At 59.8% G+C, this 18,068-nt stretch overlaps 7 protein-coding genes and 1 non-coding gene across 8 annotated transcripts; 3 read left to right on the forward strand and 5 right to left on the reverse strand.

The window, feature by feature from the left end:
* Window positions 1-536: 536 nt before the first annotated feature.
* Window positions 537-2,734, reverse strand: K452DRAFT_265757 (uncharacterized protein). The gene is made up of 2 exons (XM_033538763.1): window positions 2,163-2,734; window positions 537-2,060 (listed from the first exon to the last, which is right to left on the reverse strand). Exons 1-2 carry the CDS (start codon window positions 2,449-2,451, stop codon window positions 751-753), a joined length of 1,599 nt encoding a protein of 532 aa, XP_033400834.1. The 5' UTR covers window positions 2,452-2,734; the 3' UTR covers window positions 537-750.
* A 190-nt stretch (window positions 2,735-2,924) lies between these two features.
* K452DRAFT_284513 (uncharacterized protein) lies at window positions 2,925-4,474 on the forward strand (the record flags this gene model as incomplete). Its single annotated transcript, XM_033539951.1, has 1 exon — window positions 2,925-4,474. One exon carries the CDS (start codon window positions 2,928-2,930, stop codon window positions 4,317-4,319), a length of 1,392 nt encoding a protein of 463 aa, XP_033400835.1. The 3' UTR covers window positions 4,320-4,474.
* Window positions 4,475-4,547: 73 nt separating this feature from the next.
* Window positions 4,548-8,424, forward strand: K452DRAFT_295667 (uncharacterized protein; the record flags this gene model as incomplete). Its single annotated transcript, XM_033541842.1, has 2 exons — window positions 4,548-4,729; window positions 4,788-8,424. The coding sequence occupies 2 exons, from the start codon at window positions 4,548-4,550 to the stop codon at window positions 8,422-8,424; spliced, it is 3,819 nt and encodes a 1,272-aa protein (XP_033400836.1).
* Window positions 8,425-9,190: 766 nt separating this feature from the next.
* Window positions 9,191-11,073, reverse strand: K452DRAFT_265765 (uncharacterized protein). Its single transcript, XM_033538764.1, has 3 exons — window positions 10,635-11,073; window positions 10,115-10,530; window positions 9,191-10,050 (listed from the first exon to the last, which is right to left on the reverse strand). Exons 1-3 carry the CDS (start codon window positions 10,949-10,951, stop codon window positions 9,395-9,397), a joined length of 1,389 nt encoding a protein of 462 aa, XP_033400837.1. The 5' UTR covers window positions 10,952-11,073; the 3' UTR covers window positions 9,191-9,394.
* Window positions 11,074-11,202: 129 nt separating this feature from the next.
* K452DRAFT_316235 (uncharacterized protein) lies at window positions 11,203-13,579 on the reverse strand. Its single transcript, XM_033543946.1, has 14 exons — window positions 13,375-13,579; window positions 13,249-13,324; window positions 13,129-13,194; window positions 12,953-13,059; window positions 12,879-12,896; window positions 12,762-12,828; window positions 12,653-12,713; window positions 12,501-12,594; window positions 12,350-12,452; window positions 12,201-12,300; window positions 11,743-12,151; window positions 11,611-11,681; window positions 11,482-11,553; window positions 11,203-11,431 (listed from the first exon to the last, which is right to left on the reverse strand). The coding sequence occupies exons 1-14, from the start codon at window positions 13,446-13,448 to the stop codon at window positions 11,367-11,369; spliced, it is 1,383 nt and encodes a 460-aa protein (XP_033400838.1). The 5' UTR covers window positions 13,449-13,579; the 3' UTR covers window positions 11,203-11,366.
* A 304-nt stretch (window positions 13,580-13,883) lies between these two features.
* On the forward strand, window positions 13,884-13,981 carry K452DRAFT_t35. Its single transcript has one exon. It is a non-coding gene; the product is annotated as a tRNA-Leu (tRNA).
* Window positions 13,982-14,239: 258 nt separating this feature from the next.
* On the reverse strand, window positions 14,240-15,383 carry K452DRAFT_295670 (uncharacterized protein; the record flags this gene model as incomplete). Its single annotated transcript, XM_033541843.1, has 3 exons — window positions 14,240-14,510; window positions 14,571-15,052; window positions 15,147-15,383. 3 exons carry the CDS (start codon window positions 15,381-15,383, stop codon window positions 14,240-14,242), a joined length of 990 nt encoding a protein of 329 aa, XP_033400839.1.
* A 230-nt stretch (window positions 15,384-15,613) lies between these two features.
* K452DRAFT_316237 (uncharacterized protein) lies at window positions 15,614-16,461 on the reverse strand. The gene has a single exon (XM_033543947.1). The coding sequence runs from the start codon at window positions 16,392-16,394 to the stop codon at window positions 15,837-15,839; it is 558 nt and encodes a 185-aa protein (XP_033400840.1). The 5' UTR covers window positions 16,395-16,461; the 3' UTR covers window positions 15,614-15,836.
* Window positions 16,462-18,068: the final 1,607 nt, after the last annotated feature.

An 18,068-nucleotide genomic window follows, 5' to 3' on the forward strand; every position in this document is an offset into this window, starting at 1 on the left:
AAAAAAAAAAGCAACACTGGGACATCCATCCGGGACGCTTACTAGGCACAGTGCTTCGTACCACACCAACCAGCCAAGCACAGCCAAGCCAAGCCAGTCACTGACCGACTGCCACCTACACGAGCCACCGGCTTGACTTGGCCTGCCCGTCCGGTACGGCACCTATATATGGTACCAAAGACCACAACACAGCAGCAGCAGCAGCAGCACAGCAACCGCCGCGCAGAGTTCTACGCCCTCGTATACCGACCGTTGCCGTGCTTTCTGCTTTCTGCCGCCTACCAGGAAGGACGTCGAACGTTCCCGTTATCGTTGTGGTGGATGGATGGTCTTTCGGGCGAAGACGTTCATCTTCGACTGGCTGTCATGTTGTTGTCCGTGGACAGCAAGCGTTCCGGATGATGCTGGTCCCCACGGGCATGATGATGCTGATGGTGATCACCACCTAGGATGTTTCACCAACTAAACTACATCGAAGACAGATGAATCGAGGTGGATCGTGAAGGCAAACACAAGAAGCTTGTCCACAACGGATTCCGAAATCAAGGATGAACATTTCAGGCGTCATGACAACCTCCCAGCCGGTTGAGACGTACTTTAGGTTGTGCGCGCTTTGAGGGCGTACATAGGTCGTTTACTACCTAAAGTCGGGCATGCATGCGTGCATCTACACCATCTAAAACCCTAGACCCTTTTCCACACACCCACACCCACACCCCTCCCTCCCCTCCTCGCTCGCTATTAGCTCGCTCAGACAACAACCCCCTGCCTAACGCGCACCGCCCTCCCCCGCACCCACACCGCGAGCGTGTTCCGCTCATCGCCACCATACACCCACTTCGCGACGCAGTCGGCCAGCGACTCGGTGCCGAAGACGTCGACGGGTATATCAAGATCTCCTGTATCCCCCACCCCCCCCATCTCCCCTTCTGTGGTTGTAGGGCTAGAGGCAAGGGCATTCAGCCCCACCATCTGCGCATCCCACTCCATGCCCACCGCGAACCCGCCCACCTTGTCGGCGAGCGAGAGCACGGCGGCCCCGCCCCGCGTCGCGAGGTACAGCGCTTCGGCGTGCGTGAGCTTGGCGCGGTCGGGGTCGGCGTTGCCGTTGCCGTTGCAGCAGCTGCTGCTGTCGGTTTCGGTGTGGCCGTTTTGTTTGCCGCTGCTCTCTTTGCTTGCACCGCTCGCTCCACTCGCCACCTCCTCCGCATCCATAATCGCACGATGCCGCGACGCCCAAACCGCATGCCTCACAGCCTCCAACACGCTCACGCTTGCCCCAGCACTAACATCGGTCCCCAGCCCCACCGTCACGCCCGCATCCAGCAGCCTCCTCACCCCCGCAGCCCCAGACCCCAGCGCCGTATTGCTCGCCGGACAATGCGCGACCTTTGTCCCCGTGCGCGCCAGCTCCGCCCGCTCCTCCGCAGAAACGTGCACTGCGTGCGCGAGCACGGTGCGCGGCCCCAGCAGCCCCGCCCGCCCATATACGTCGACGTAGTGCGCCGCCTCGGGAAACAATTCCTTCACCCACGCAATCTCGCCCGCGTTCTCGGCCACGTGCGTCTGCGCCAGCAGGCCCGGCGAGCGCTGCAGCAGCTGCCCCAGTGCGGCGAGGGTGTCGCGCTCGCACGCGGGCGCAAAGCGGGGCGTCAGGATCGGGGCGACAAGGCCGCGGCCGGCGTCTAGTGCTTGCACGGCGGCGATGGCGTCGTGCGTGGCTGCGAGCGCGGCGGCGCTGTCGGCGTCGCGGTACCAGTCTGGGCAGCGCGGGGCGGGGGCGTCCATGCAGACGCGGCCGACGAAGGCGCGCTGGCCGGCGGCGAGGCAGAGCCGGGCGAGCAGTGCGGTGGCCGGCACGTGGATCGTCGCGTAGTAGGCTGCCGTGGTGGTGCCGTGGCTGAGGGTACGGGCGACGCAGCGCGAGTAGACGCGATGGGCGAGGGGGAGCGACGAGAGCGAGGATTCGGCGGGGAAGGTGTAGGTTGTTAGCCAGTCGAGGAGGGTGCTCGTGCCGAAGAGGCCGGCGTTGGGGTATTGTGAGGCGTGGATGTGCGTGTCTGTTGCTTGGTTAGTCGGTGTACACGTATTGTAGATTGATGGAGCAAATCACGAGGTAGGTGGGTAGGTCAGATTAGGCAGTATGCAGGTAAGCCACGCACCTATGAAGCCGGGGAAGAAGAAGCCAGCCGCGTGCCGGATGCGGACGACGCGCGCGCCGGGCCAGTCCCCTCCCTTTGCACCGAGGAGCTGTGCGGCAGCAGCATCAGAATTCTGGACGTCCCGCTCGACAAAGGCAATGATGCCGTTCTCATCGACGCCGATGGCGCCGGTGGCGCAGATGTCGAGGTCCTGCAGTGAGACGCTGTGCACAAAGGGGCCGACGTAGAGGGCCTTGGAGATGGGGCGGGCGGCGGCTGCTTCGGGCGGGGTGACGGCTGTCGCTGGCATCTTGGGGGTGTCTTACAAGTAGCCGACTAGGGGTGGAGGCGAAGATCAATGACGACAAAATTAAAAGAGTAGTTCTTTCTTCAAAGCGGGCAGACAGACGGACGGGCTCAAGACAGAAATAGAAGGAAAAAAGAAAGCGCTCAGAAAGGCAGCGAGATGGGCAGGAGGCTGCTGTGATGGATGGAGGTACTTATCGGCGGGCAGACGAGCACATGGCCGCCGGCGGCCCGCTTGGCTCGGACGGGCAAGGGGCCGCCGGCCACCTCGGCCTCCTCGGCCGCGGGGAAGCGTAGGTTGTTTGTCTAGATCTCTGCTTGTCCCTACATGGCGGCAGGGAGGCGTTGCTCAGCTGCTCGTTGTTGCACAGCGGCTGCATCGACGGCGGGGCTGACTGCATTGCCCCGCGATGCACGTGATTGGTTGCTTATCCGGCAATTTACACTTGCCTACTCTCTTTCCATTCACTTTGTCTTTCCATGTCGCTTTTGCATTCCGAGCCTAGCGCCTGTGAGGGCCAGTTTGACGGCGCCGCCGTCGACTTCACCTATGCCGGTGGCCGCGGAGAGCTCGGGCTGCGGTACCGCGCGAACGGCTCCACCGAGGCCATCGACGGCCAGAGCATCATCGCCTGCATTGCCGACGGCGACGAGCACGCGCTGCTGTACGTCGACGCGCCAACCGACGCCCAAGCCCTGCCCGCCTTCAAGTCTGCCCGCGCCCGCAACCTGCCCCCCGCCTTTGTCGCCGACAACCTCCTCCGCCAGAAGCCCGTCGCGACCCCCGACGCCGGCATCCATGTCGTCGTCTCTACCAAGTCCGGCACCTGCCTCGCCGAGCAATTCTACAACGACGCGCTCGTGCCGCTACTGCGCGCGCTTGGCCTGCAAGAGGACCTCGACTACGCCGTCCACCGCACCCGGTCCGCAAATACCGTCACCGAGCTGACGCGCGACATCTTCCTCCCCGCCGCCAACGACGGCGTGACCCAGCGCATTATTGTCCTGGCGGGCGATGGCGGCATCCTAGACATCACGAACGGCTTGCTGGCGGGTGCTCGGAGTGAGCGCTTCGTCCCGCCCGCTGTCGCCCTGCTGCCCGTGGGGACGGGAAACGCGCTGGCGCACTCGTCAGGCGTGACGGACGACAATACATGGGGACTAGCGACGCTTGCGCGGGGAGAGACCGCCGCCCTGCCTTTGTTGCGGGCGACCTTCTCGCCCGGCGCGCGGCTGCTGGTCGACGAGGGCAGCAGGGAAGAGGAATTGCCACTGCGCGACTTGGACGGCAGGCCGATCGTGTACGGCGCGGTGGTGTGCAGCTGGGGCATGCACGCCGGCTTGGTCGCCGACAGCGACACGGCCGAGTACCGCAAGTACGGCGTGGAGCGGTTCCAGATGGCAGCCAAAGAGGCGCTATACCCAGCTGACGGCGGCGAGCCGCACCACTATCGCGGCAAGGTGTCGCTGCTCAAGGTGAGCGAGGGCCTGGACAGCTGGACGCCGCTGGAGCGGCGCGAGCATGCCTACGTGCTGGCGACGCTGGTGTCACGGCTGGAGAAGACGTTTATGATATCGCCGTCGTCGGCGCCGCTGGGCGGGGAGTTGCGGCTGGTGCATTTCGGGCCCATGGCGGGCGACGAGGTGATGCGCGTCATGGGTCTGGCGTATCAGGGCGGCAAGCACGTCGACGAGCCGGCCGTGGGGTACGAGGCGGTGGATGGGGTGCGGATTGATTTCGAGGGCGCGGAAGAGGAGGCGCGTTGGCGGCGGATCTGCGTGGATGGGAAGATAGTGCGGGTGGAGAAATCTGGGTGGGTGGAGATGCGACGGGAAAGGGCTCAGGTGGTGGAGCTGGTGAGAGACACGTAGTTGTAGAAAGTTGAAGCGCGACGCGACAAGACAGCGCATGTGACGCAATCGAGCAGGCGAGCTAGCTGACACGGGGCGCGTGACGGATCCTGCAGAAGCACAAAAGGTGAATGGATAGGAGCAGGAGTAGAGGTAGGAGTAGCGGGAAATAGATATAATTATTACTTCACCGCCGCCACCACCGCCACTAGCAGTAAGCCCAAAAGTGCTGCCCCCCGAGTGAGCGGAATGCTGCTCCCTCCGAGGACTTACCAGCTCGCCCAAACCCCCGACAAGGGCGCCAAACAAGCCGCTTCGCCCTTTCTGCACTGCACAAAGTCGCGGAAGGACAAGCTCGCGGCCCAGCAGAGTGCGCGCAGGATGCTGCTCGTGCACCAGGCCGGAAGCGTCAAGGTGGGAGAGGTTGTCCGGTAAGCCCGTCCGCCCGCTGCCGCAACCCAATGCAACGCAATGCCTGATGAGATGAAGCTACACCCTGACCTACACGCCCGCCGAAGACCGCATCCTCCCTTCGCCCCAGCACCTGTGTGTCAAAGTCCGCAACACTTCGGCCATCCCCCTGCGCGCCGCATACCTCCACGGGCCCTACACCCTGCACGTCGCCGCCTACCCCTCGACCTTCAACCCGAACCGCAAGGTCGAAAATCCCAAAAAGGACGGCGTGCCGGACTTTGAGCCGAACCTCAAGGCCGGCGGCTCCTTCACCACCACCCTCGTCGTCCCCGAGGACATTCGCGAGCATGGCGGCAATCGCGCCGCCACCAGCGACGACGGCCAACCCAAGAGCGCTACCTGGATAATCGAGATACATTCGCAGATCCTGTTCTCGAATTCGGCGTCGGTCAACTTCGAGGTTCTGGTCGGCCGCGACGAGCGCTCCGTCGAGTACGGCGTCGCGACGGGCGCGGCGGCCACACACGGCCAGGTCCAGGATCACCAGCAGGGCCAGCACAAGGGCCGCCGCCCTTCGCAGCCAAAGGGCGTCTATTCGCGTGCTGTCAAGCTCGTTGTCGACGACACGACGAGTCTTTGGAACAAGCCCGCGCTGCCGGAATGGGAGGATGAGGGCGAGGACAAGGGCGCGGAGCGCGCGTCACAAGACGGACATACTGGCAAAGAATCGCAGCAGGAGAACAAGGTCAAGAAGCAGAAGAATATCCACGTCGTTATTATCACGCATGGCTTGCACAGCAATTTGGGAGCGGACATGCTTTATTTAAAAGAGAGCATTGATGCCTCAGCAGCGCAAGCGCGGATGGATGCCAGGAAGAGGAAGAGAGCGGCAAGAAAAGGGAAGCCTGCGCCCGAAGAGTCGGACAATGTCGCCGGCACGTCGACCGCTCCGCTTTCTGGAGGGCAGGAGGACATTGACGAGGACGCGGCCGAGGACGACGATTCGGATGACGAAGAAGTCATCGTGAGAGGCTTCGGCGGCAATGCCGTTCGCACCGAACGAGGCATCCAGTACCTAGGGAAGCGCCTCGCCAAGCACATTTTGGAATTGACGCATCCGGACCAGCCCTTCCTGCCGGTGAAGAAGACGCTGAAGAAGAAAATGTCGCATACTTTTGCCGGCTCGAAACAGGACGAGGACGAGGGCATACCGGCGCACGGGGGCAGCAGCGTCCACCAAAGCCGTCCCGGCTCCGAGGAGAAGCCCCGGGCGTACCGGTATACGAGCATCAGCTTCGTTGGGCATTCGCTCGGCGGCCTGGTCCAGACGTACGCCGTGGCCTACATCCACAAGCACTCGCCCGAGTTTTTCCTCAAGATCAAGCCCGTCAACTTCATTTGCCTGGCTTCGCCGCTGCTGGGCCTGAGCAATGAGAACCCGATGTACGTCAAGTTTGCGCTGGACTTTGGTCTCGTCGGACGTACCGGGCAAGACCTGGGCTTGACGTGGCGGCCGCCGACGCTGGCGCGGAACGGCTGGGCGGCCATGGTCAGCGGGTTTGGTGGGCAGAAGGACCAGAAGCAGGAGGACCCGGGCGCGAAGCCGCTGCTGCGGATCCTACCGACGGGTCCGGCGCACCAGGTGCTACGCATGTTCCGCAACCGCACCGTCTACTCGAACGTGGTCAATGATGGCATCGTGCCGCTGCGCACGAGCTGCCTGCTCTTCCTGGACTGGCGGGGCCTGGGGCGCGTGGAGAAGGCGCGGCGCGAGAACGGGCTGGTGGGCACGCTGGCGAGCTGGGGCTTCGCGGAGCTGACGGGACAGAACTCGTCGCCGAACCCGTCGCGGCTGGCGATTCCCGACATGTACCAAAACAACGACGACAGCGGGACGAGCACGCCCATAACGCCGATTGGCGAGGGCCCGTCGACGACGGTGCCGCAGCCGGGCGAGGACGCGGTTAACCAGGACGAGACGGCCCAGGCGAGTAGCGAGCCCCAGTCGCATCAGTTTTTGTCAGACAATCAGCGTGAGACGGTGCAGAGCGCGACGTCGCCGAAGAAGGCCGGCGCGTCTAACCAGAGCAGTGCTTCGAATACGAATCCGATCACGGGGTTCATCAACTATCTAAAGGGGGCGACGACGACGCCCAAGGACAAGAGAATGTACAAGCGCAGCCAGACACTCATGGCCATGGGAGACGAGGGGCAAGAGGGTAGGTCACACTCGTCAGAAGAAGAGCAGCAGCAGCAGCAGCACGGTAGGCCGCCCGCAACCCGAGGTGACTCTTCGACAGAGGATGCGCACAACGACAACGCTCCGCCAAAGACGACGCTCTTCGAGATGGCGGGCGACATTCTGAACCCGCCGATCCCGCCCATGAGCTGGATCATCGACCCGGCGACGCGCTCGCGCACAATCTTCCACGACCGCGTCTACCACCCGGAAGACATTCCCCCGCCACCGCTCAAGCGGCCCGGCCGCATGGCGCGCTCCTTCTCCGAGCACAGCGTAGGCAGCACGTCGACGGCCGAGACGGCGCACACGGCGACGGACGGCAGCGGCATGCGCGTCGAGGAGAAGATCGCGCGCTCCTACCACAAGGACCTCTCGTGGCGCAAGGTGCTGGTGCGCCTCGAGCCCGACGCGCACAACAACATCGTCGTAAGACGCATGTTCGCCAACGCCTACGGCTGGCCCGTCATCCAGCACCTGTGCGACACGCACTTTGCCGACACGTGGACGGCGCGCACCCGCGACGAGCGCGAGCCCGCGCGCGACCGCGCCAAGCGCGCCCTCGTGCCGGGCCGGGCCGAGGAGGTCAGCGGGCAGCGGGCGCGGGGCACGCCTCCGTTGGGGGAAGGGGGCGAGGTCGAGCTGCGCGAGGAGGCCGACGAGTTGGCGCCGTTGAGGGAAGCGGAGCGTGGGACTGGCTTGACGCTGAGTCCGTCCAGCGCGGCTGCTGCCCCGCGCGATGCCGATGCCGCACTGGCGGCGCAGCGCCTGCGCAGGCAGGACAGCGAGAATTGGGACGATGCGTATTTTGAGGGCGGCGAGGACTCGTCGGATGATGAGGGTCGTGGTGGGAGCAATGGGGGTGGAGGGTACTTTCAGCGGTTCTTGTCGCCTGCGCCGAGGGGGAAGAAGGGTGCGAGTGCGGGGGCGGGGGCGAAGACGGGGCAGCAGCAGCAACAGCAGCAGCAGCGCGCGGTATCGGGTCCCACGTCGGCGCCGGGGTCTGCCTCTATTTCTACATCCACTCCCACTCCCGCGGGCCCAACAACAACATCAACAACAGCAAAAAGCACCGCCCCAGACAACGAACAAACGTCGCGCGACGAGGCAGAGCTCGCGTTCGACGCCGCGCGCGCCGGCACCTCGGCGGCCGAGATAGCGGATTTCCTGACCAGCAGCCCGCGGCCGTCGATGCAGGTGCAGGTGGAGGGGCACAGGGGCCTAGGCTGGGCGTCAGACTCTAGGTCAGGCTTCGGTGATAGCGAGGGCGAGGATGATGGCGAGAATGAGAGGGAAAGAGGCAGGGGCAAGGAACGGGGAAGTGATCCCCGCAAGGACCGCAGCGCCATTGTGCTGAGTCCGCTGCCTTCGCCCGGGTTGGGCGGTGCTGGCGGTGATGGTGGGGGGAAGGCGCCGATGGTGTCGCCTAGGCTGGGGGGAGGGGGCGGTGCTGGTGCGAGTGGGGGTGGGTAGACGGTGGCTGCGGTTGTAGGGTGGATTGATTGATTGATTGATTGTGGGGCGGGGGCGTTCATGGCTGGCTGTTTGGCTGTTTGGCTGCTTGGCTGGGTGGGTGGATACATGCATTGCATTGCATTGCATGACATGATACGATCGATATATATAAACGGTATGGCGACGGAGTGGAGTTACCTATGTTCTGTTTTCTTGCTTCTTTCTTTCTTTCTTCTTCTTTTTGCCTCTTTCGTCTTCCTTCTTTCTGTTTGCCTCGATTCAACACGCCCCGCCCCGCCACGCCACGGTTGCAACGCAAACAGCAGATATACACGTCATGTTCATCATATTCGTCAGCATGCAGATACAGATACAGATACAGATAGAGCAAGAGGAAGAAATGTAGGGGGGTTGGCGTGGTTTACGTTTGGTGTTGGTATAGATAGATGGGATTGCATGTTGTGTTATAGCGAATGAAGGGAGGGAGGGTGTTGGATTGGATTGATTGAGTGATTGTGGTGGTCGTATGTACCGTACCTACTTGGGAATGTTACTAGGTACTCACTTGATTTGCTCGTGTATTTCTGGTGTCTGTTGGATGGATTTGTGCTGCTTGTGGAGGAAGAGAGAGAGTGAGAGAGAGTGTGTGAGAGAGAGAGAGAAAGAGAAAGAGAGAGCGTTGTGGGTTACATATCCTGTGTTGATGTTGATGTTGATACCATCTCAGGGGCCGAATGCCGAGTGACCACAATTTGCACTACACGCACTCGACACATTCAAACAACGCATCGATTCTGTAGCTAGCTAGCTATCTAGCTAGTAGTGAACTAGCACCGTCCGTTCACTCCCCTCCCCTCCCCCATCCCCCTCCACTCATGATCCATCCATCCGCAGCACGCAGCAGCCCCTATGACTCTATTACTGCTGCCCATGTACACTCCCCTCCTCTCGTCTCGCACTCCCCATCGTGCGTCTGCTCGGCACACACCTAAGCAAACATATTAATCGTCTCCTTCTTCTTGGCCTGCACCTCCAAAATGGCATCCACATAGTGCTCATGCACAATCTTGTTCTGCCCGCTGCGCAGCGCAATCATGCCCGCCTCGACGCACACGGCCTTGAGCTGGGCGCCGCCAAACTCGTCCGTGGAGCGCGCCAGCTCGGGCCAGTTGACCTTGTCGTCGACCGTCATCTTGCGCGAGTGGATGCGCAGAATCTGCGCGCGCGCCTCCTCGTTGGGCAGGGGGAACTCGATCTTGCGGTCCAGCCGGCCCGAGCGCAGCAGCGCCGGGTCCAGCACGTCGACGCGGTTCGTCGCCGCCAGCACCTTGACCCGGTCGTCCGACGCGAAGCCGTCCAGCTGGTTCAGCAGCTCCAGCATCGTCCGCTGCACCTCGCGGTCGCCCGACTTCTCGCTGTCGAACCGCTTCGTGCCCACCGCGTCCAGCTCGTCGATGAAGATGATCGACGGCGCCTTTTCCTTGGCCAGGGCGAAGCAGTCGCGCACCAGCTTCGCGCCGTCTCCGATGAACATCTGCACCAGTTGCGGGCCCGCCAGCTTCAGGAACGTGGCGTCCGTCTGGGCGGCGCAGGCACGCGCCAGCAGCGTCTTGCCCGTACCGGGAGGTCCGTACATCAGTGCACCTGTCAAACGTAAAAAAGTCAGTATGTGTGGTTGACAGCGGGGCGGCATGGGCCGACGACTTACCCTTGGGCGCCTTGATGCCAATCTTCTTGAACCGCTCGGCCTCCTTCATCGGCCATACTATCGCCTCGACAAGCTCTTCAATCTGCTTGTCGAGACCGCCGACATCCGTGTACTTCTCCGTCGGCTTCTCGTCCACCTCCATCGCCTTGACCCGGCTGTCGTACTCGGCGGGAAGCGTGTCCAGAACGAGGTACGAGTCCTTGTTGACGCCGATGAGGTCGCCCGGCTTCAGCTTCTCGTGGTCGACCAGGCCGATCAGAGGAAGGAAGATGGTCTGGCGTGTCGACGTCTTGATGACCGCCGACTTGCCGACACGGGTGGCGTCCAGGTCGATGTTGGCGCCCTCCTCGGCCGCTTCGGCCGCGACGTCGAGGTCGAGGATTTCGACAACGTTGCCGACGAGGTACGGTAGTTGTCTGTGAATGGCTTGTCAGCTCTCTCTCTCTAGTTGACCTGTGCGGAGGAGGCACCGGCGGGCGTTTCCATCAAACGGCCGTCGCCGCCATTAGAGCCAACGCACCTGTTGTTCTCAATCTTGTCCATGTTGTCCTTGATCTTCTCGAGCATCGTCGCTTTCTCGTGCGATAACCGCTGGAACTCGCTCTTCATGATGCGCATGTCGTTCTCGAGCAGTCGCCGCCGGGAGTGGATGTCCCGCGTGCTCGAGTTGAGAATGTCAGCATCCAGGACGTCCTCCTCCTCCTTCGACTCCTCGGCCGTGTCCTTCATCTCGGAGTCGCCATTCTGGTTGGGCTTCTTGCCATCCTTGTCGCCCTCATCCTTTCTCTCCTCCTTGCCTTCGCGCTCAAGGTTGTCGAGGTCCTCGAGCGTGGACATTGCGGCGTGCGGGTATCAGGGATCGTGTGCTTTAACGTAAGAGTGCTTGGCAAGGTCTGGGTGACCGTGGGTGGATGTGAAAGCGTGCGACAAAGGTCGGGGGCGTGGTGGGATGAGCTTGGTGTAGGTTTGTAAGGTACAGCTCGCTGACGATAGCCACATGAAGCTCTCGGGCTTGGCGCGCTAACTAGCGGCGATCCGTCACCACCAACATCATGTCAACACAGTCGGAGGTACACTTCCTTGGACTAGTCGTTTCACTTGTAGTGCAATTGTTCTTTTCTCAATCCGTTCTACAATTGCACCGGATAATCTATCCATCCCCTCCGGCATTTGCCCGCCCCCCAAAGTACCGGTTCGACATGTCCATCTTCTGGCGCCCCAGAAGCAAACTGATGCCTTCACGCACCGATGTTTAAATTGGGTCCTCGGCTATTTTGTACTCTGATCTGTAGCGCGACATGTAGTCATCGCGGTTGACTGTGATAGATCAGTAAATCGAATGCAAAGGGCACCGTGCTTTTACGTACTGTAACCACCACACATCCGTCTCTTTCCAGTGAACGCCGTCCGACCATGGAGTACGCGCCAGTTGTCGAAGACTGAGGGGGACCATGTCAGCAGAATGCTTTTGGGGGCCGTTAGTGGATTAAACATACTTAGTGCGCGCCCTGGCACTAACTGTGCCCGATACTCGTTCTCGGGTCTTTTCAAGATATCATTCCATTTCCTAGTGTTCAGGTGTCAATGAACGCTACACCTTACAATTTTTTAATGAAGACCAATCTTACCTGGCTGCTTCGTACCATAACTCCGCGACTTGAAAGGAGCAGTCAATACCGGCCCTGTCCGAGTTGTTCCACCTAACCTGAACGAGCCGCCTGCCATGGCGCATGAATACAGGGAGTGGCTTGTATGGCTGAATCCTGACACCCTCGTTGCCACTGGCGTGGCTGTTGACAGGGACTGTGCAGAGAACAGCAAACGCTGTGCGATCCTCGTTGTACAGTTGATCAGCCGCTTTGAAACCGTCAACGAGGATTGATTCTCCGCCCTCGCCTTCTGTATGAGAAAGCAAATGGAACATCTGCAGACCGGCAGGGTCGGAGAAGTAGGTGTTGTCCGTGTGCGCATCTAGTGCGATGTCTGTGTACGCAGTATCTTTTGACGCCAGGTCGGACGTGAAGTCCCAAAATCCACCTGCGCCGATATAAGTTTTGATTCTTGTCATCAATAGTATCAACCATACCGTAGTGCGTGTTGCGGATAAAGGCTATTTTTTCAAGCAACTCTTGTGTGGCCTCAGGTGTAACCGGACATCCGTCGACATAGGCGAATCCAAACCTCCGCTGACGGCACCGTCAATTGCATAATCGGAAAGTGTTTCCGAAAACTTACTAGTAAATGTATCCACGACTTCAATCCTTTAGGGCGCTGCATCACGTCCTTGTATGATATGGTAGGGGGGGAATCCGCGATGGAAGAGCCCCATAAAGTGGGACTGACGTTGCGTTAGTCTATCATCGAGTAGTGGGTGGAGTAAATATACCGATATTCTCCTTCCCGGTCATGCGTTCGATGAGACCTGTAGTTCAATCTGGTGAGAGCGTTATAGCTATACTCGCTTACGTGGCCGTCACTGACTGTTGCAAGTTAGGGAACTATTATGTTACATGTGATAATCATAAACTAGGTACGCACAATTGACTCGGACTGATTTGCCTTCATCAACACAAGACTCTATGCTCAAATTGGCGGGTAGCGGCACGTAGGTCAGTACTCGTAACGTAAATCAGATTGCGGAGCTTACTGCAAAGGTGTCAAGGAGACGTTGCTTCGTAACTGGATGTACGCATTCGGGACATTTACAATGGTCACTGCGGTCTATCAGCCACAAATGGCGATGGGAGGTCGCTTGACTGCTTACCGAAGGAGGATGGGTGGACTGTTTGCATCATCAGCATTTTTGTTTTAACGGCATCAAACTGCAGAACTACTCACATGCGAGACAAGGGATAGCCCGGAGTGCCATCTATGCACACTTTGATTGCGTTGGGCTCGACAACCGGCCTCGCAGGAAACTTAATATGTGGTGGAACGTTGATGTACTGTTGCGCCACGCAAAGTTAAGATATTGTAAGCAGGTGGAAAAGATATATTGGCAGGGAATGTCTTACAGTCCTGGGAGACCGGGTTACAAATACTTTCCGAGCCACTTCAACTGTTTTTTCGTCCAAGTATTCCTGTGACGACTTAGCATTGTTGTACCCAGGCAATAAATAGCATTGGAGACATACGAGACTACGCTGGTCGCTGGTAGCAGAAGACTTGTATCGCAGACACCCGCTGCCACGTGACGTCGGGGACACAAAGCTAAAGGGGTTTGTTAGTATCGGAAATCTACACCGAGGCTGTACACGTACCGTCCGTCCACAAATGGTCGCAAGACGGTAGCAAAGGCTGTTTTGCGATGACGAAGTATTTGGAAGGAACTCATGAGTGGAGACAAGACTATGAAGCAACAAATTGCGCATGCGAAAACACAAAAGCAACTGATCTGCTGGATCAGAAACCGTCTAGAACCAGTCTTGCGGCGGGTGGATGGATGTACGACTTGGTGGTGGTAATGGGACGATTCAAGCGGCAATAAGACGGAAGATGTTCGGTGCGAGGGTGGGTTTAGGTCCGAGGGTCCATGTTGACCGTATGCCGAGGCTCCGCTGGCCCTTTGCGAGGTTGGGCAGCGGGCTCTACCAATTGTGTCCAGCATAGCAATCGCTCGTGAAAGTATTCATAGGTAAGAATGAAACAACCCGGCAGGCCGGTAACTGCACTCAGGCTTCTTCATATTTTTGCATGTGTAAGGTGTAGATTTTCGGTGATTGAAAACTTTGTATATATGATATAAATGTTAACTTACGTAATATCACAAGGTGAGGTGGCCGAGTTGGTTATGGCGCCAGGTTAAGGTTATCTTAACACTAATTCCTGGTGGGGCAACCCGCGCGAGTTCGAGTCTCGTCCTCATCATTTTTTTGTTTTCGCATGATACATTTTGCCTCACGGAGAAGTGTCAGTGCAACAGGCAGGTGATCTTACCAGGATACGTTTTACTTTTAATTGGTGTTATTGGTGTTATGCTCCGCGCGGCGCAATGACGTGCAGCAGGGCATCCGAAAACAACCAAGTTCCCGCCTTGACACTGCAAGAACAAACACCCACATCGTGCAGTATCAGCACCTCTTCCAAGCCAATTAACCTCAACCAACTGCGCTGGTTAGGCGGCCTCTAATCGACATCAGGAACCGGCAGACCATTATACAACTTCATGCGCCTGCCCAGCGCCTCCATTGCCTTCATGGCCTCGCTCTCGCGCAGGCGCTTCGCCTCCTCATCCGACACGAGCACAAAGTCATACGTCAGCAGCTTCGCGCCCTCGCTGACGCCATAGCGACGGGCTTGGTCGGCGTCGACGCGGCCGAGGTCCACAAGCAGCGATTCCTTGACGCCGAAGACAGCGTCGGAGGTCTCGTAGGGGTCGTTGCGGAGGTAGAGCGCGCTGCGCAGCAGGGTCAGTCAACACGCTCTGGCCTACGCAGAGGGAGCAGGCCAAACCTACGTGATCAGGTGGTCGTAGCCCGGCTTGTCGAACATGAAGTGCATATGGCTAGGGCGATACGGATGGCGCTTCAGCACACGGAGCAGCTTCCCCACGGGCCCATCATGCGGAATAGGATACGGGACGGGGACGATAGCCTTGAACCAGAAAACGCCGTCGGCATCGCTTTGCAGGACGGCGCGGCCATCGGGCCCTTCGCGCGTGGCGTACTGGACGTCGTAGAAGCCCTTGGAGTCGGTCTCCCACACGTCGACCTTGACGGCGTCGAGCGGCTTCCCCGCCGTGTCTTTGACGCTGCACAGCACCAGACACGGCTCCCCGTCCGGGTCGTGCGAGATGGTGCTGCCGTTGGCCTCGCTCTCGGCGTCGTGCGTGTGGAAGGGCCCTAGCACCGTGCCCTCGGTGCTGGCGCGTGGTTTGGGGTGGTCGATGCTGTCGACCAGCAGCGAGAGGCCGATGATGTCGGACAGGAGGATAAATTCCTGCGCGCGCGCGTGTGTGTTAGCTGCCGTGGTCTTTGCCTGCGCGCTCCTCCTCCGTGGCTTGGTCTGCCCTGCCTGCTGTAAGAGTACATACCTGCCGCACGTCGCTACAGATCTGGCCGACCTCGGTCAGGAACTTGATGCCCGTCATCCACTCGTCGGTGCTCAGCCGCGTCTCGCGCGCAAAGTCGTGCGCGTGCGTCACCAGCCGCTCCAATATGTACTTCAGCCGCGGGTCGGGGCATCCCGAGTTTATCAGGTGGACGTTCTCGGTGATGTTGTCGATGGTGAGGTCCTTCAATAGCGGGATGTCGACTTTTGAGGGATCCATATTCACGACGCAGGAACTTGCAGACTTGGGGCGCAACGGGCGAGCGGGCTGCGAGAGGAGAGGAACGAAAAGGAAAGGAGAGAGAGAGAGCAAGACACGGGTGTGGAGCATGAGCTGCGCGTGCGTACTAATACATTGGATTCTACAGGTGCCGTTACTTGTCCCTGACCCCGCGATCGGCTGGGCGTCCCCGCATTGCTATCGTCGGCGCGTCAGGTCGGTAGTAGCAAGCGGCTGGCGGGGACGGCTACGTAGTATGTACAGCTGCCGAGCGAACGCGCTGTCGCACTCCCTCCTGACTCTGGCAGACGCGACGACCCTAAATCGCTGATGGACCATTGCAGTTCGAGGTGCGATGGGTGGTTTTTGATGACGGCAGCGCCTGTTGCCCCGCCGGAACGTTTCCGCCCCGCCCTTGACTCCACTCCACACCGCAGCATCCGCTCCCATCGTTCACTGCACCGTTTTCGGCGCGTCCTCCCTCACGACTTTGACCTCCGCCGGTTCCTCCGCCTGGACCATCTTGACTCCCGCCTGCTGCTGGTGCTGCCGAGGCTGCTCCGCCGACCCTCTAACCCTCAGATGCCTCGCCGCGAACTCCACAGCCGCGGTATAGCCATACGTGCCCAAGCCGGCAATGACCGCCTCCGCCTTATCGCTCAAGTAGCTATGATGGCGGAAGGGCTCACGGGCATGGACATTCGAGACATGCACCTCGACAAAAGGGATGTCGACGGCGAGCAAGGCGTCGCGCAGCGCGATGCTCGTGTGGGTAAACGCGCCGGGGTTGATGACGATGGCGTCGACGGCGCCGCGCGCCTGGTGCACGCGGTCGAGGAGCGCGCCCTCCCAGTTCGTCTGGAAGGCCTCGAGCGCGACGCCCAGGCCCGCGGCCTGCTGCTGGGCTTGCTCGACTACGGTCGCCAGGCTCGTGCTGCCGTAGAGGTGTGGCTCGCGTGTGCCGAGGAGGTTGAGGTTCGCGCCGTTGAGCAGGAGGATCCGCTTGCCCATTGTGTGCTGCTGGTTGGATTGGATTGAATTGGATTGGATTGCTGGCTGGCTGGCAGGCAATGCCGCTCGCTGCCTGTTAGACGACGGCCTTCTTCTCTTTTAAAGGCCTCCGAGACCGCTGCCTCACCTCCTTGCTGGGCCCTTGGCCCCTTGTCTCGCGACATGGTTTTGCTGGGCGTGTTCGTCATAAAACGTGGGGAAGGATGGAGCACAGGGAGCCAGGCACCGCCAATCCGTCTTGGCCTTAGTCGAGAGAAACCCACGGCGGGAAAACGCTGCTCCGCCCATCCAGCATATCAGCAGTACTCGGAGGCACTGGGGCAGTAAGCGTAAAAGAAGAAAAAAAGTGGGGGCAGCTGCCTGAGTATTTGATATGTACATATTAGGCACAGCAGTCAGCAACCCGCCGCGCCGCCAATGATGACCTGCAGCTGCAGCGTTCCCCGCGTTTCCCTCGCCGTCGTAATCCTCCACGCTTGCACAACGCGCTTCTGACGAAACGCATGCATCGCCTCTGCGATCGGGCAACGATGCGCGTGCGAGTTGCGTTGCATTGCGCTGCTGCATCAATTGCGCTGAGGCACAGCACAGCACGCGGCAGGGATGCTGGCATGGCATCGCATGGCATTGCCTTGCGTTGCGGAGAAGGCGTTCTGCCTACCTTACTTAGATAGGAGGACGTGTGCGTGGGGTGCACGGTAGGTCTTGCTTCTTGCTGGCTGGGGTCGACGGGGGATGAACGCCGCGGCTGCTGGCGGATGCGGATGCGGATGTGCTTGGTGGTCACGAGCTTGGAGGGTTGGGGGGTGTGGACCTCATCGTTGCCGAACCAGGCAATGGGGTGGTCGGCGGTATGTATGTCTGACCTTACCTAGCTATCATGTGCTGGCTGACTACTTCGGAGATGATGTCATCGTCAAGGGTGTCTACCTACGAGTAGACTGAGGTAGATCTGGGGCTGGGAGTAGCCGAGGGAGTGCCCTGAACCTGGTCTCTATCTTGCTTTTGTCGAGTAACAGGTGCTGGGTCAGTCCCACTATGTCTTATGGTGTTTTCTCCTCTAATGAAACTGGTCGGTTATCGAAGCTATAAATCATTGGACTGGTAGTATTTAAATCTATAGGTATTTCATATAACTAGAACAGCCATAGATTCTATCCGGCTGGCATCTCCAGCGTTGCTAAACCGCCGATCTAGTCATTCTTCCTTATCGCCTAGGTTATACATCACCTTGAGCTGACAACCCGCCTCGCATCTGCGCACATCGCGCGTCCCTGTGACCTCGTCTCAAAAGCGCTAAACCACCGAACCCCCAAACAGCAGCAAGGCCATTCGTTCCGCGGCATGGGGGACGCGCACAACCCCCTCTCTAGCTGGCTGACGTCGACTGTAAGCCTTACTTCTCGATCCGGGGCGGGATGTTCCTTTCACGCATGCTGATAGGTCGATAGGCTGGAGCCGAGGCAGTGATCCCTGTGCCCTGGCTATTGGGACGTCTTATCGCGTTTTGCGGGGGCCAGGTGGTGTTGATCGCGGTTGGGTTGCGGCTATGCGAACGGAGCTAAACGTGCTGGAGATGATCTCTCCGCAACGGTGTCAAGGCCTTTTTGGGCAAGCCGTCGGATTTCCGTTCGTTGCAGCTTGAAGCAAGCTTTGTCCGGTTGGCGGTCGGGA

This window comes from Aplosporella prunicola (genome assembly GCF_010093885.1).
Source record: "Aplosporella prunicola CBS 121167 unplaced genomic scaffold K452scaffold_5, whole genome shotgun sequence".
Lineage (NCBI taxonomy): Eukaryota > Fungi > Ascomycota > Dothideomycetes > Botryosphaeriales > Aplosporellaceae > Aplosporella > Aplosporella prunicola.